Source organism: Cryptomeria japonica, chromosome 6, assembly GCF_030272615.1.
Source record: "Cryptomeria japonica chromosome 6, Sugi_1.0, whole genome shotgun sequence".
Classification (NCBI taxonomy): Eukaryota; Viridiplantae; Streptophyta; class Pinopsida; order Cupressales; family Cupressaceae; genus Cryptomeria; species Cryptomeria japonica.
The window spans coordinates 212969455-212983670 of record NC_081410.1 but is presented as its reverse complement, the minus strand read 5'-3'; the positions used below and the strand labels follow the sequence as shown (position 1 = coordinate 212983670).

The window sequence follows — 14216 nt, the reverse complement described above, 5'->3', positions numbered from 1 at the left end:
CCCTGAATTTATCTTTGAAGATAAGCTCTCTGGGGTGTTTTGACCATTTCAGTTTTGTTAAGAATGCTGATTTATATCTGTTGCCAAAGCAATTGGAGGACTCTTTCTAGTTATTAAATGATAAGATGACTGGTATTTCTTTGGTAGTAGATTTGTATTTGCTTTTTTCACTATCTCTTAATGTGTTCCCTTCACTGTACTAGATTGCTTTCATCACAGAGAATTATATATTGTATTTATAATTTCTTAACCAAGCCCTTTTTTTAACTTTTATATATAAAGCTTTTTTGAAGTCAACTTAATTGCATGTTTTCCAATCTTCATTTTCTTTCTTTCATTTAGTTAGTGGTTGACGTGTTTAAAATAAGCCTACCAGAACTTTTGTTGAAATCAATTTTTGTCATTTCCAATTAGTTTGGTTGTTTGGACATCTTGGTAAGTTAAGGGCCTTAAGCATTGCATGTTGGTTTCTACTTATTCATAATATTTTTTTGCTTTTTGCAGCCTAGTTCATGCTTATGCTGTTGCCAGAGATATGCGTGGAGCAGTTTCTTGTGTGGAAGAAATGGAGACAGAGGGTGTTGAACTCAACTTGGCTATCTTTAGCATTCTTATCTCAGGCTATGCAAAAATTGGAGATGCTGAGTAAGGCTATGAGTTGTTTTTCTGTGGACTAGTTTTTTAAATATGATTTGCATGTTTCAGCTTTTGAAATTGATCATGCATAAGATTTGAAGATTCTTTTACACTGATTTTGCTCTTATGTATACTGTGAGAAATATATGTTCATTTCCATTTATTTTTATTGTAAGCAGACAAGTAGCGTACACCATAGGATGACATTTCCAATCCTATAATGACTGACTTTTTCTAGCTCTGCATGTCTATCATTGTAATGTCCCTGTTTCAGATTTACCTTAACTAGTCCCGAGACAACGATTCCAATTCAAAATGAGAATTGCAATATGTAATTTCATTAAATCAGAAGACATTTCATTTTAAATTTTTAACTTAAAAGTCTAAGACTAATTTGGAGAATAGAACTTATCTTGATAGCTTTGATGGATTCTGCTATACTCCAATCTGCATACATTCTTCTTTGTAAATCTTCTATAAATGCTTCAAAATCTGCTCCAAAACTCTTTATAGATCTTCCCCTTATCTTCTTAATACTCATATTTATTTGCGGGTGTGTGTGATCTAATCCATCTTCTCTTCTTCAATATAGATCTTCAATGCTGTTCCAAACATCCCTCTAAACCATGGGTTGACTCTTACTATTGATCATGATTTACTGCAGCTTTTATCTGATTGGTATCCCACAAGTAGTGGAGAATGGGTACAAAACACAAGTGATTTTTCCCAAACAAAAATTTCAATCTTCTACTTGCTGTTGACTCCTCATAGACCTTCGTTGACCCGTTGGTAATGCTGATTGCTCAAATCACAGTCAATAATCTGCAAATTCCTTGTGAAAGCTTAAGTGGGGCTGAACTCTGAAGTAAAAACACAACCAATATTTCAAAGTCTTCCAAGTGGGTCCTATTCCATTTAGTGGAGCCTGCTGTTAAAAACACAACAACAATTGTGGAATCTCCAAAACCTTTTCTAATTGCTGCAATCACCGTTTGAGGGTCCTTTTATTATAGGAATCTGAATAATTATTGCTTGGGGCCCACAAAGCACGTTTGGCAAATTTATTCTAATACTAATGAATCTGAATTTCTATTGAAGTCCTCTTTCTTTAATTCTGATATCTATATCAGATCAAAGACCCCCCCACCTGGTATTCCTTCCTTTATAATCTCCTTCCACATTGCAAGATAATTCTAAATGCTGCTGAATTGATATATGTTTTCTTAGTTCTTCTGGAGTCCAATAGAATTATCCAATCTGGTCGCTTGATGTAGTATTTGTAATGGCGAGAACTGTGAATTGAATCGTTGAGATGAGCATGAAGCTCCAGCTTGGGAACCTGTTGACGTGTATTTTGTACACTGCCTAACACAGAATAAAATACCTAAGGGTATCTTATCCTCTCTTGAGAAAATAGTCTCTAACTGCTGAAGATTCGCATGAAGGATCAGTTAGGATGACTCCAAGGTTCCTTTTGGTAGGGTCTCTACATGTGGATAAGCTCTTCGTGGTATGATGTGATTTGCTGGAATCACAAGGGGACTTACATTGAACTTCCGATCTGCTTTGCTGGACACAGCCTCTTACTAACTTAGATTTGAAAAAATGGAAAAAAGGATAAGGGCGAAGAGAGGATCTAATCCTAATACTAAGAATGTAGGAGCAATGACTTGATTTTTTGATGAAACTCTAACTAGATCTTGTTTTGACATCAATGGAACATCTACACAAGACTAGTGCGATCTTCTATGGGAAGCTTTATGATGTTCAAATCATCACCGCAGGCATAGATACCATCCAAGTTGATGCATATCAATGAAGAGGCGACAAATTGAAATTGAGCTTGGGCTGAACGATTCCAGTTGACTACGCAAGGCAAGTCTGCAATCAACAAACTGCTAGTAGTATGGATATACGAATTTCACCATCAATCAAGCACATTTCCTCCATTCATCTAATTATCTACCATCTAAGATTGAAGACTCAACAAGAAACCATGCAAATTGCAAGAAAACGACATATTTCACCATTACTTCAATGAAAATGGAGTTTGTTTACAATCAATGGCAACAATTTCTTGCCTTGTCCTCCTATTCTACTCTCTATCTACTAACTACTTTCAACTATTTCTATACTATCTCTCTCTAATTCTAAATTCTTTTTTACAAATGAAATGTTTGGGCTTATATAGTGCCCACAATACAATTTGATGGCTTAGATCAATTCAAGATCAATGGCCAAGATTCAACAATGAAAAACCCTAATTAGGGTTTGTTACAACCATTACATAACATTTAATGTTTGACCAATGACAAAATTGTATTGCTTGGACACATGTCCCTTCTAGAAAAAATCGACCAATGGATAGCCGGGGTAGGTACATCGGAGTTTGTGCCACCTTCCATGAGTTAAGTACATTGAATCTGGTCATGCTGAGGTGGAACACACTGACTGGAGAAATGATGACTAGGACGCCACCTCATCTAACACTTGTAACTTGGTAGATATTCATCTTGATGTTGTTGAGAAACTTGCTTTAATTAATTCCTCTGGATCTATTTTGCTTCTTCAACGAGCCCTTGTTCTAACTCCTTGCGTCCTTGATGTGCAGGAAGATGATGTACCTCGCCTTGGAACGCTGGATTGAAAGAGGTCGCCCATGTCCTGGCTAAGACCGTCCCGGCGAAGACCGTCCTGGCGAAGACCGTCCTGGATCCGGCTTGGTTTTCCTTGAAGAGACCTCCATTTGATGCCTACACAACATTTCAAAATTAGGACCATGATTTTGCAATACATAACATAAATTAGAGAGCAATTTTTTTAGGAAACTTAATGATAAGTCCTTTATTAATCATTTCCTAAAAAAGACTGAGCTAAGGAAAAACAAAATTTCAAAATTAAGGCAATGACAATCAAAATTCGAAATTAAAACAAGAGATCTTGCCATACCTTACTTGAGAGCTTAACTCTAAAATGCAAAATGAATAAAATCGCCTAGGCAAAATTTGAAATAAGATGGTCTTCAACGTGATCTTTTCTTCAAAATATCAATTTCGCCACCTTTTGAGTTGTCCTTGACGTGATCTTCAATGCCTTTGACAATTCGCACCAATAGAAACTTCAAGATTCGCACCACCTTGCTTGGAATGAAATTCGCTCCTTTGAATACAACTTCGCACTTCTCAAATCGCATGTGAATGAAGAATGATAATGTGAAAATGAAGATTTCACCACCCTCCCTTTATAGCGCTCACACCACAATTACCATATAGGCCGACTTGGAGATAAAACCACTTTTAAAATGATTTTTAAATTAAAATGACAAGGCCGACCTCCCTTTGTAGCGCTTCAAATTCGATTTTTATTAATTAACTTAATTAATTATTTGCCAACTTTTTTTTAATTTGTAAAATTTCGATTTTTAATAAAGGCAAAATAATTAATAAATGATCAATGCTATATTAAATGCTAATTTAATAGGATTTTCAAAATTTATCGATTTTGGCATTTAAGGAAAATTTGAAATGTTTATTTGGCGCCAAAAATATGAAAATGAAGTGGACGTACCTCATCGCCCTGGTCCCTTGGAGAGGGACAGGAGCGATTTTGCTCTTATGGGCCTCATTTCACTTCATCACCTTCGAAAATTATATTCAACGGATTCGCAATGCCTCCTTTCATTCAATCATGCCTTGAGATCGGTTGAAATTTGGTGAGAAAATCATCTACAACAAAAATCGCTCTGGTCCCTTCCTGAGGGACAGGAGCGAACTTAAGCATTTTGGTCCTTTGTTGACGTTTGATAATCTTCAATTTGTCTTCAACGGGTTCGATTGACCTCCTTTCTTGCCTTCGAACATAAAATTTGCTTGGTCTTTGTTTAGGACGTACCTTATGAAGAACTTCGCTCTGGTCCTTCAGTGAGGGACAGGAGCGAATTTGACCCTCTAGGCAAAACTTCATCATTTCATTGTTTTTGATCAAGTCTGGATGTTCTATCATGCTCATTTCGTTCTTCACCATGCCTTTGATGTCTCGATTCGTCCAAACAAGGTCAGGAATGGCTCAACTAAGCATTTTCGCTCTGGTCCCTTGGTGAGGGACACGAGCGATTCGCCTTGGTCCCTTGGAGAGGGACAGGAGCGCTTTTCGCTCTGGACCCTTGGAGAAGGACACGAGCGAAATTTGACTTTTCGCACTCTCGATCAGGACAATTTTAATGGAATATAACATTTAAGTATAAGAACTTTAAGTTATATTCCATATATACTTTCAGGATGTTTGAGAGTGGTTTCAGACCTCCAGGAGTTATATTGCAAAATCTAGTTTTTGGAGGTTTTTTCAGTTTCCAGACTTAGTCAAATTTCAGGGTCAGGACATTCCAGACTTAGCCAAATTTCAGGATCAGGACCTTACTCAAGCCGGACTTGTTATCCTGTTGATCTCCCCGACAGCGCTTCAAGTTATATTCATTTGATAAAATGCACCTCTTTGGACCTTTTCACATCGTCAAGACGTTAAAATCTTGCAAGGACAAAGCAAAATTGGATTTGTAGCTCCGGTCCTTCACTGAGGGACAGGAGCGATTTTTCCCCTGGAGGCATTTCTGTGTTCATGAAAATCTTCAATTTATATTCAATGGAAAGATCTCGCCTTTCTCCATCACTTCCAATTCGTAATTCATCTTGACCCTGCAGGAATAGTAAAATATTTGAAAACGAGCTCCCGTCCTTAACTGAGGGACAGGAGCGATTTTGCTCCTACAGGCCAAAATAACATGATTTTACACATTTTAACACTTCACAAGGCGAAAACAAATCATTAGAGATGCCTAGGATCAAAAATCAAAAATGTCAAAATTTGGTAAAAAATATTCAATTGGACACATTTCATCTTCAACACTTAGACAAATTTAAGCTCTGCATTCAAAATTCCAATTGAAAATAGACCATTCTGGCAAATTCATTTCATTCAAAATTTGCATTCTAGAAAAGGAAATTCAAAAAGCTCCCAAAACTGACTGGATTTTGGTCCGAAAAGACGGTAATTAGAACCCTAAGGCTTGACCCTAAATCCAGACAACTAACAAACTAACAAAACCCTAGAAAAAGCAAAGCGAAAACGAGCAAAACGAGCAAAAAAACATGGGTCCCCATTTGCAATGGGGCGATGTGTGAAAACGTCACAACAGAACCCCATGCCACCACTCCACCATTGTCACTCAATCAATATGACCGCCAAAGTATAACTCCACGTGATCATAGGGGCCTTATTGGAAGTGAAGACGCAACTACAAACCACAACAAACACCGAGTTGAGTGATTGAGCTGTCCACCAATCAGAAATTTGTGCTCCACCAAACGATCACACCTATACCAAGACAAAATGTGAGTCTTAGGTTGAAGCCTGGGCTGTGTCATGCAGAGAGGTAAGGCATCTGGTCAAAGTTGAATGTCAGGCCAAAACCAAATGAGCCCGATCAAAGATTAAGCAGCCATGCAAATTGTATACCAAGATCTGCATTGATCACAAACTGGCCTCCACAAAATATCGTCTAAAGCCTTAGTGCAAGGGGTTGCCGAACCAACATAATATGGGACTGCTAAAGCAATTACACTCTCCAGAATGCCAACACCACGTGAACAAAGCACAATGAGAAAATCAAACACAATCATGAGCTAGGGGTAGAAAACGAGCCCAAGGATAGCTGATTGTGTTTAAAATGGAATACATCAAGGAGTGAGGAAGGGCTGCTCCTCCTGCCATTGGTGTGTGGGAGCCACGGCTGCTCGGCTGGAAGGGCCGCTCCAAAACACATTCAACGCCTTGCTTCTTGGCCCAAAACACATTCAACGCCCTCTGATTGGAGTCCAACTTGAGTGGCGTCGAATTAATGGCGCTCTGGTTTGCAAGGTGATCTGAGTGGACCAAAAGGAGCGTTGTTCGGTCAATTGACCTCCTCACGCCACGACTCTGCCTGCTATGACTTGCAATCTGCCACGATGTGACACCGTTGGTGTAGACTAGGAGCCGCTAATGGAGAGGCCGCATGTCGATGCCCACCTCTATGCACAAAATCGACATGAAATGCACATAGTTGAGCACAGGGTGGATGTCAACGACAGAACTTGGATGCACACGAAATACTCTATTTTAACAATTGGCCTGAAATTATCTCACAAAGGCTCTGATATCATGAATTTTTTTTCCAGAACCAATGAAATAACAAGAAGCACAAATGAGGAAGTCAATCTATTGAATTAAGATTGCTCTAGATTACTCTAGATTGCTCAATGATTATGAGAAAGCAAGGTAGGCCTTTGAGAACCACAAGGCCAAAAGACTCGTAAAGCTGAATGAGGTGTCGACCGCACTTCATGAGAGGTCTTGGAGCGTCATCCGAAGATCTTTGGAGCCTCACAAAAACGGAATCTGCATCCTCAATGCACATAAAATCCGCCATACGTTCATGAAAGGGGGGCTGAGCTACCTGAGCCCGTGCATTGAAGTCACCTAGAACGAGAACATCCCCTCCACCCGAGAATTGGGAGATGCTGTCATAGAGATCTGTGAAAGGGTCACCATCGGGGCCATTATGAATTGCTTACGGAGAGGTGACAAGAGGAAAGTAGTAGACCCTGATAAAGATGTCCCTTAGGCGGGAGGCAGATCGGCGAACCAGAACGCACATGAATCTAGCTGACTCATCTGCGAGAACCACTGAAGTCTGACGATGAAACCGGTTGCTGACAAGGCAAGCCACACCACCTGAATTGCGGACCCCACCAGAGGACCGAGCCTTTGGTCCAAGGGAAGATAACCAATGAAATCCAGGCACACCCGGAAGGGGACAGGTGGAGCTCTCTTGAGTCTCAGTAAGGAATAGGAAGTCAGAAGAACCAATAGCATCCTGTAGTAAGCCCGGTGAGGACCAGTAGGACCCATTACCATTCCAACAATTGATCAACACTGAGGTCCTATTGGTAAAATGACTGCCCACATCCCACTATGTCCGTAGGTGTCATTTAGTAGCAGCAACAACATCTCGAGGCTCCCACCCTGGGGGGAAGGAGTCACGAATAACAGCCTTAAGGTTCCTAATGATAGCCGATTTGCCATCATGTCGAGTAGCCACAACAAGCACTCTAGACTGTTTCAGTTTTGTAACTTGAGATTTTGTAAGATCTTCGTCAAGATAGATCTTCGTGGGCAAAGGGAAAAGCTTCATCCGGGCGCTAAGAACACGAAGCCTATCCACAATAGTAACAAAACAGAGGAATAGCGTCGAGTTGTACCGGACCCAGGCCTTGTTGAGAGTAATGTCAGGAAGATCGAACTACTCACAGAGAAAGGAGTGGCCCATAGACAGAGGATCGGGAGAAAGGGAGGAGAGACCCCACACTTTGAGATTAAGTTCACGGGCCCTACAAGTACGCTCCTCGGAGATCTTGGATTGCACCAATTTTTCAATACCAGCAAGAGGAGGAGAGTTGTCGCATACTGAAGCCCACGATTTAATCTGCTTCTTAGTTTCATTCCTGAGAACTTCATGTTTGTTGTCAAGTCAGTTTGTATTGCCTTCAGCTCATAAAGGACCACATCCTTCCCAGCTGCAGAATCAATGTTGTCGTTCAGCATATTTCTGAGTTCAGAATTATCCACCATAACAGAAGACAATTTCTTAGACATATCGAGTAGGGACTGTTTGAGTGAAAGGTTGTCAGATTCGAGCTTCACGACCCTGTCTAGCAGTTCAGCTAAGGTGGAGACATCAGAAGTTTTCCTCTGATAGGTGTGCAAGGGAGTAACTGGAAGATGGGGGGGATCACCTGACAGATCCATGCGAGCCACAACCGGGAATTCGCGAGGAAGAAGCAACAAGGGCAGAGAACCCGCAAGAGGACCATGCAAACACACCTGGGAAGCACGCAAGAGGCCGCGAAGGCAATGCGGGTAACACCAGCCACGCTGAAGGAAAGAACAGGTGCTGAGAAGATGCAGGAAAGAGTCGACAACACAAGCACGGGCATGATAGAGTAAGGCAATGTGGCCAATACCTAACAATCCCTTTTTACGTTCCAAGCAAACATTGACATTTTTGAAGGTTTCAAAACTTTTGAAAATGTTGACAAGGTTCTATAAAGGGCACAATTCATTACCTGAAAGTTGTTACTAAGCTCAAGATAAGAAGTGCTGGCATATTTTAATGTTTGTGAACCCTCCAAATCAATGACAGTTTGGGAAAGCTTGAAAATGTGACAAAGGTAAAATATAAAGTAATAAAACCTGATGCACATGGTTTGTAGGTGATTGAATGCATCTTGAGGGGATTAGTCTCGTCCCTGCTCACCCTTTCTTGACCCCAAATTGGCAGTAAGACCGACCAAGGTAATGTAGATTGGGCGCTGGTCGCGGAGATACCCTTGGTGCAGAAATTAAAAATCAAATAAAATGAATTAATAAAAGTTTCATGTGGGCTCATTTGTAATTTTTATGACTTTCAAACACTGAAGGAGCTCTGCAGATTCATTGCTCAACCAAAGTCATGTCATTGCCACAACTTGCTGCATCCATCAACAAAGGTTCTCATTAAATTTTACTCTACATTTGAAGGTGGGTTCAACTCATTCTATCCATAATCATTTTAATATTTCATGCATACTTTTGCCAATTCAATAGTCTACCATTTTGCTGCTGTTGAGTTCACAGTCTTCAAAATTTCAGTTTGCTTCTTCATGAACTCTAGCCATTATTGTTGCTCCATGTATGAAAATAAGTTGCTTTCTCTTCTTGTTCATCAAAACTTACTACAAACCCTAGTTCGCCTTACCTGGTTACTATCTAAATCCCCAAAATTGAAATTTGAATATCAGAGGTATGAACATGCTGCAATCCTAGATAATTCACTATTAAATGTGGGAGATAGTAAAAATAGGGCACATATTTTTGGAATATTTGTGGAATAGGAGGCAGCAAAATAATCATAGAAGCAACCTTTTCTAATGGTCTAGCCCATGTTGTCGGATTTCCAACATCAGCCTAGTGCACAAATTCAGCCATTGATAAAAGCTTAGAATATGAAAGTATATAGCCATGCTTTATTTCTGAGAACAAAAAACATGTGATTAGCTCCTACTTAGAGTAAAAGAGGCTAACCAACCTTTGATATCCAGATGTGTCATACTGTAGAGAGATTTAGAAGAGCTGATGTACTTTTTGCGATGACTTTCCGAATAAGTTGCCAGTTTGTCATGAGTATATCTAATAACAAGATTTATATTAGGAATTTATTAATATTTTATTGTCACATAGAAAAGTGGAATATATTATAATATAGAAAAATTTGTTATTGCCATTTAAGATATTACTTCAATTATGTTTTGAGCTGGCATGGATTTCTGTGGTTAATTGATTGTCTCTTTCACACACTAAACTGGGAAAAAATGAGAAAGAGAAAATGTTGTGGCACACAAAGTTATGCCATCATGTGCTATATATAGGGGTCCAATTTCTTCTACATTCTTATGCAAGGCAATACTAATTATAGATTCTGCTGTTCACAATCTGCCAGTAATTATTCTGATAACCTCAATTGATACACTATACTCTGAATCTTCGTCTGGGTCTGTTCTGACAATGCCAAAGACCTTGACTATTCTCAAAAGCTATTTGTTCTCCTAGTGCTTCTTTTCATTGTAGAATCTGTATCTATCAATCTGGTAGGATCTGGGTGCTGACCCAGATATCCTGCTGTTGGATGTATTTCTAAAAGATGATACTACTATTCAATAGATTTGCCTGTCAGCAATTGTGTTAATTTGGTTAGTTTGTTCATTTTTTTGCACATTGAGTCTAGTTTTTTTTAATAATCTAAGACCTTTTCAACCTAGTAGTTATCATTTATAACTGCTTGTACTTTCTGTGCCATAATGGCATATTTTGGTTTTTTGTGGACATTTTAAATTTTTTCCTGTATTTTTTTAACTCAGTGAAGTGGGTTTAAATTGTAATTTTTATTCGTAGATAAGAAAGTTATTTTAAGGCCAATAAGATTTACTTATTTTTTGTTTGTTATTGCAAGGCATCGCAATAGATACTAAATATACATTTGTTGTTGTTTGGGAAGAGCTGCAGAGCGTTGGTTTCAGGAGGCAAAGAGGAGAGATGTTTCACTTCATTCAATAATCTACAACAACATAGTGAATGCACATTGGTGAGTGTGACATGGGCCTATCAAGTCATGCTTGACCTTAAGCATTCAATGGTTGTGTTGCAATATATTTTGCTCTATAACCATCATCTCTTTGTGTGCCTTTGTTTCATCAAAATTTCATTCAATTTCAATAAATGCTTTGGAAAGATTTATAGTCATTTCTTTAATCTTTCAGGTAATAATACCTATGCTTTCAAGAGGAACATTTGTGCAATATATTCGTGTTTCTATGGATTTGTTTGTGTGTATGTGTGCATCTAAATATGGACGTGCATGCATACAAACATTGCACACACCATACATTGTCTTGCATATAAAGAGAAGATACTGAATCTATAAAAAAATGAGGAAGAATGGACATTACCTTGTAAAAGCTATAGAGGATGAATTGACAATAGAAGACCAGTAACATCTTGTGGTAAAAGATGTCCCTACATCGTGTTTCTATGGATTTGTTTGTGTGTATGTGTGCATCTAAATATGGACGTGCAGACATACAAACATTGCACACACCATACATTGTCTTGCATATAAAGAAAGATACTGAATCTATAAAAAAATGAGGAAGAATGGACATTACCTGTAAAAGCTATAGAGGATGAATTGACAATAGAAGACCAGTAACATCTTGTGGTAAAAGATGTCCCTACATAACTCAAGAAAATATTAAGGAAGAACAAGATTAATTCAATTTATCATCATGCTTTGCAGATGAAGTATGAAAAGTCATCAAACACAATGTGTTACTACATTAGTAGTATCAAGTCTCTCGGGGAAATACATAATCATCACACACACGGGAGGGGTATTGACCATGGATAGAAACAGAACTATGATGAGCTGGATATAAAAGCAGCTGAGACAAAAATAAATAAATTGAGGAATTAGAGCAACAAAAGCAAATACTAATTTACAAAGCTCCTCTGCAGACTCAAAAATGGAAGAAAATGCAGCTTGAAATTTTGCTGTTTGTTTTGTGAAAATAGGAAGGAGCAGACTAAATATCACAATGTAACACTTAAATGGTATCTTCTTAGGCAATACAGTCAGTCAAAACATTGCTTGGTTTGACAGTAACAGATTAATCTCCACATGAAACAGATCAGCAAGTTCCTCGTAAGACTAGTATTTTGCAAAATGGCAGCTTGGGGTTTGGCCTTTTGTGAGAGAGAGTAGAGGTAGGAAGTTTAGAGGCACATTAGGATGTAAAACTTCAAGTTTTTAATTCCTTGACTGCTTTTGGTGGTAACTTTACAGTTACTTTTGGATTTTTGGATTTTGAATCATCATTTCTTGTATCATAGAATATATTGATATTCATGTAATTCTTGTTTCTGCATAATGGATGCATATTGTTCAAATCATTTGTGCTTGTTTCTGTATTCTTTGAACACTCACAGCTTTTTAATTTGTCCCTTATATGACAACTCAAGACAAAACAATGTGTAAGTTAGAACCTTTCATTGAATTTGAAAGGGAAGTGCCATTTTGAAGATTGAAGATGATATATTGCTTTACATGAAAAATTAAAGTAAAACCCAGAACTAGCAGGATATCTTTGAGTGGTGGTGCGGACAAACTTAAAGGAAACCTCTCTTTTTGTTTTCAGGCTAGGGCACAAAGGCTATTCAACATTTCCTCACAAGATGAGGTTTTGTGGTTTTTTTCCTAATGTGGACAACCTAAACTATTTAGGAAACCCTCACACTTTTTGCCAAATGACAGAAACTGAAAAGTGTTAACTACGATGTCAATAATTGAATCGAATATATATTTCCTAAAGACATACTTTAGCAAATAGAATCAAGGAATTGCATAGAAAGCTACATTCACCAATTTTATGAAAACTTTCAATACTTTAGCACTCACTCTCGATTGATGATTGCCATCTCCACCATGTCTTGGTTTCTATTTTGCTCTTTGCTGATGATCTGGTCCTTTTAGCATCCTCCCCTGAGGGTTTACAGAGACAATTGGATGGCCTTGCAGATTTTTGTGACCTTAGGCAGTTGACGGTCAACTTGGGGAAAATGAAGGTTATGGTCTTTAACTGCCTCAAGACCTCTCACCTCCACTTTTTCTTCAAAGAGTTGGAGGTTGAGATCTCTTCCTCAATACACATATCTGGGGATCAAGTTCTCTGGCCCCCGTTTCAGTTTGAGGCCTGCCCTTCAGCGACAAATCAACAAGGGTTATGGTTCTTTGGCTCTTCTCGAGAGACAATGCTTGAGACATCATTTCCAGGACACCACGACCAAGATGGCTCTCATGGATACTTTGATTAGGCCTATTGTTCTCTATGGGTCTGTTGTTTGGGGGTCGTCCCTCTTGGAGTCTGAATGGGCTTCTACGGAGCGGGTTCAGGTTCTTCTTCTTTGGCGCATCATCAGATGCAAGCAATCCATACCTCACAATATTTTTCTGGAAGAGTTCAAAGCCCACCCCTTCAGGCTTGGAGCCATCTTTGACCTTATTTGGTTTTTCCACCAACTATGGGGTTATGCCGACACAAGTGAGGGGTGCCTCGGGTACCCCTACCTTGCTTACTGCTCCTCTGAGACCATAGCTACGTCGGTGTCCTTTGGTCGGGCCCATGGTTGGTTTGCGGAGGCTTCTTCTCTTCTTGGTTCTATTGGGATTGAGATCGATCGTCTTCCTCCCTTCCAGTACTCTATGGGCGCTCCTCACCATCTCCTCCCTTCTATATAGGAGCTCAATCGATGTGTCCGTGAGGATGTTTACATCCCCTCCTATATACTCTTATTTTGATACTTAGTTGTGTTGGTGCCTTAGATGGATACTGGTTACTGAAACAATGATTTTGGTTTTGCTAACAGTGGTATTCGGTTTTACAATGATGCCCTAAATGGTATTGAATGCTTGAAACATTGGTTTAGCCTAAATGACGCCCTAGTTGAAAATGGCTTTATTTCTTATTTTTGAATATTATAATTATATGAAACGTTGTGATGTTCATTTACGTAAAGTAATGTTATAACTCATCTTTTGATTAACGAATATAAACATTAAGGTTGAGTTATCGAGATGATGGACTAACTACTCTGGTTTGGACAAGTGGATGTAGGAATGACTTGGCCTCCAAGAAGAAGGGGAAAAAGATATCACCTGGAAAGAGGGAAGTGAAATGGTTATGGTCAATGATTGAATGAAATATAAGATTGGTATGTACTACCTAATGTCAGCTAGTGTGACCTTGTCAACCTAGTTTTCCCTATTAGGACCATGGAAATTATGTCCGTTAGTGTCTCCGACTTGCTTCAGCTCGTTTGTCGAACCTTTGTTCTTGCGTTACGAAATCATTATTATGTATCTTCTATTATTGTCTTAATTAATACCTTAATTAGAC

The 14216-nt window shown here is 38.8% G+C and overlaps 1 protein-coding gene across 1 annotated transcript in view; it reads left to right on the top strand.

Annotated features, from left to right (window-relative positions):
• The window catches only part of LOC131037995 (pentatricopeptide repeat-containing protein At5g04810, chloroplastic), a 208176-nt gene that overhangs the window by 60160 nt on the left and 133800 nt on the right, over positions 1-14216 (top strand). The window contains exons 3-4 of the mRNA XM_057970262.2: positions 505-645; positions 10763-10849. Of these exons, the coding sequence (XP_057826245.2) occupies positions 505-645; positions 10763-10849 (228 nt within the window). The remainder of the gene's footprint in view (positions 1-504; positions 646-10762; positions 10850-14216) is intronic.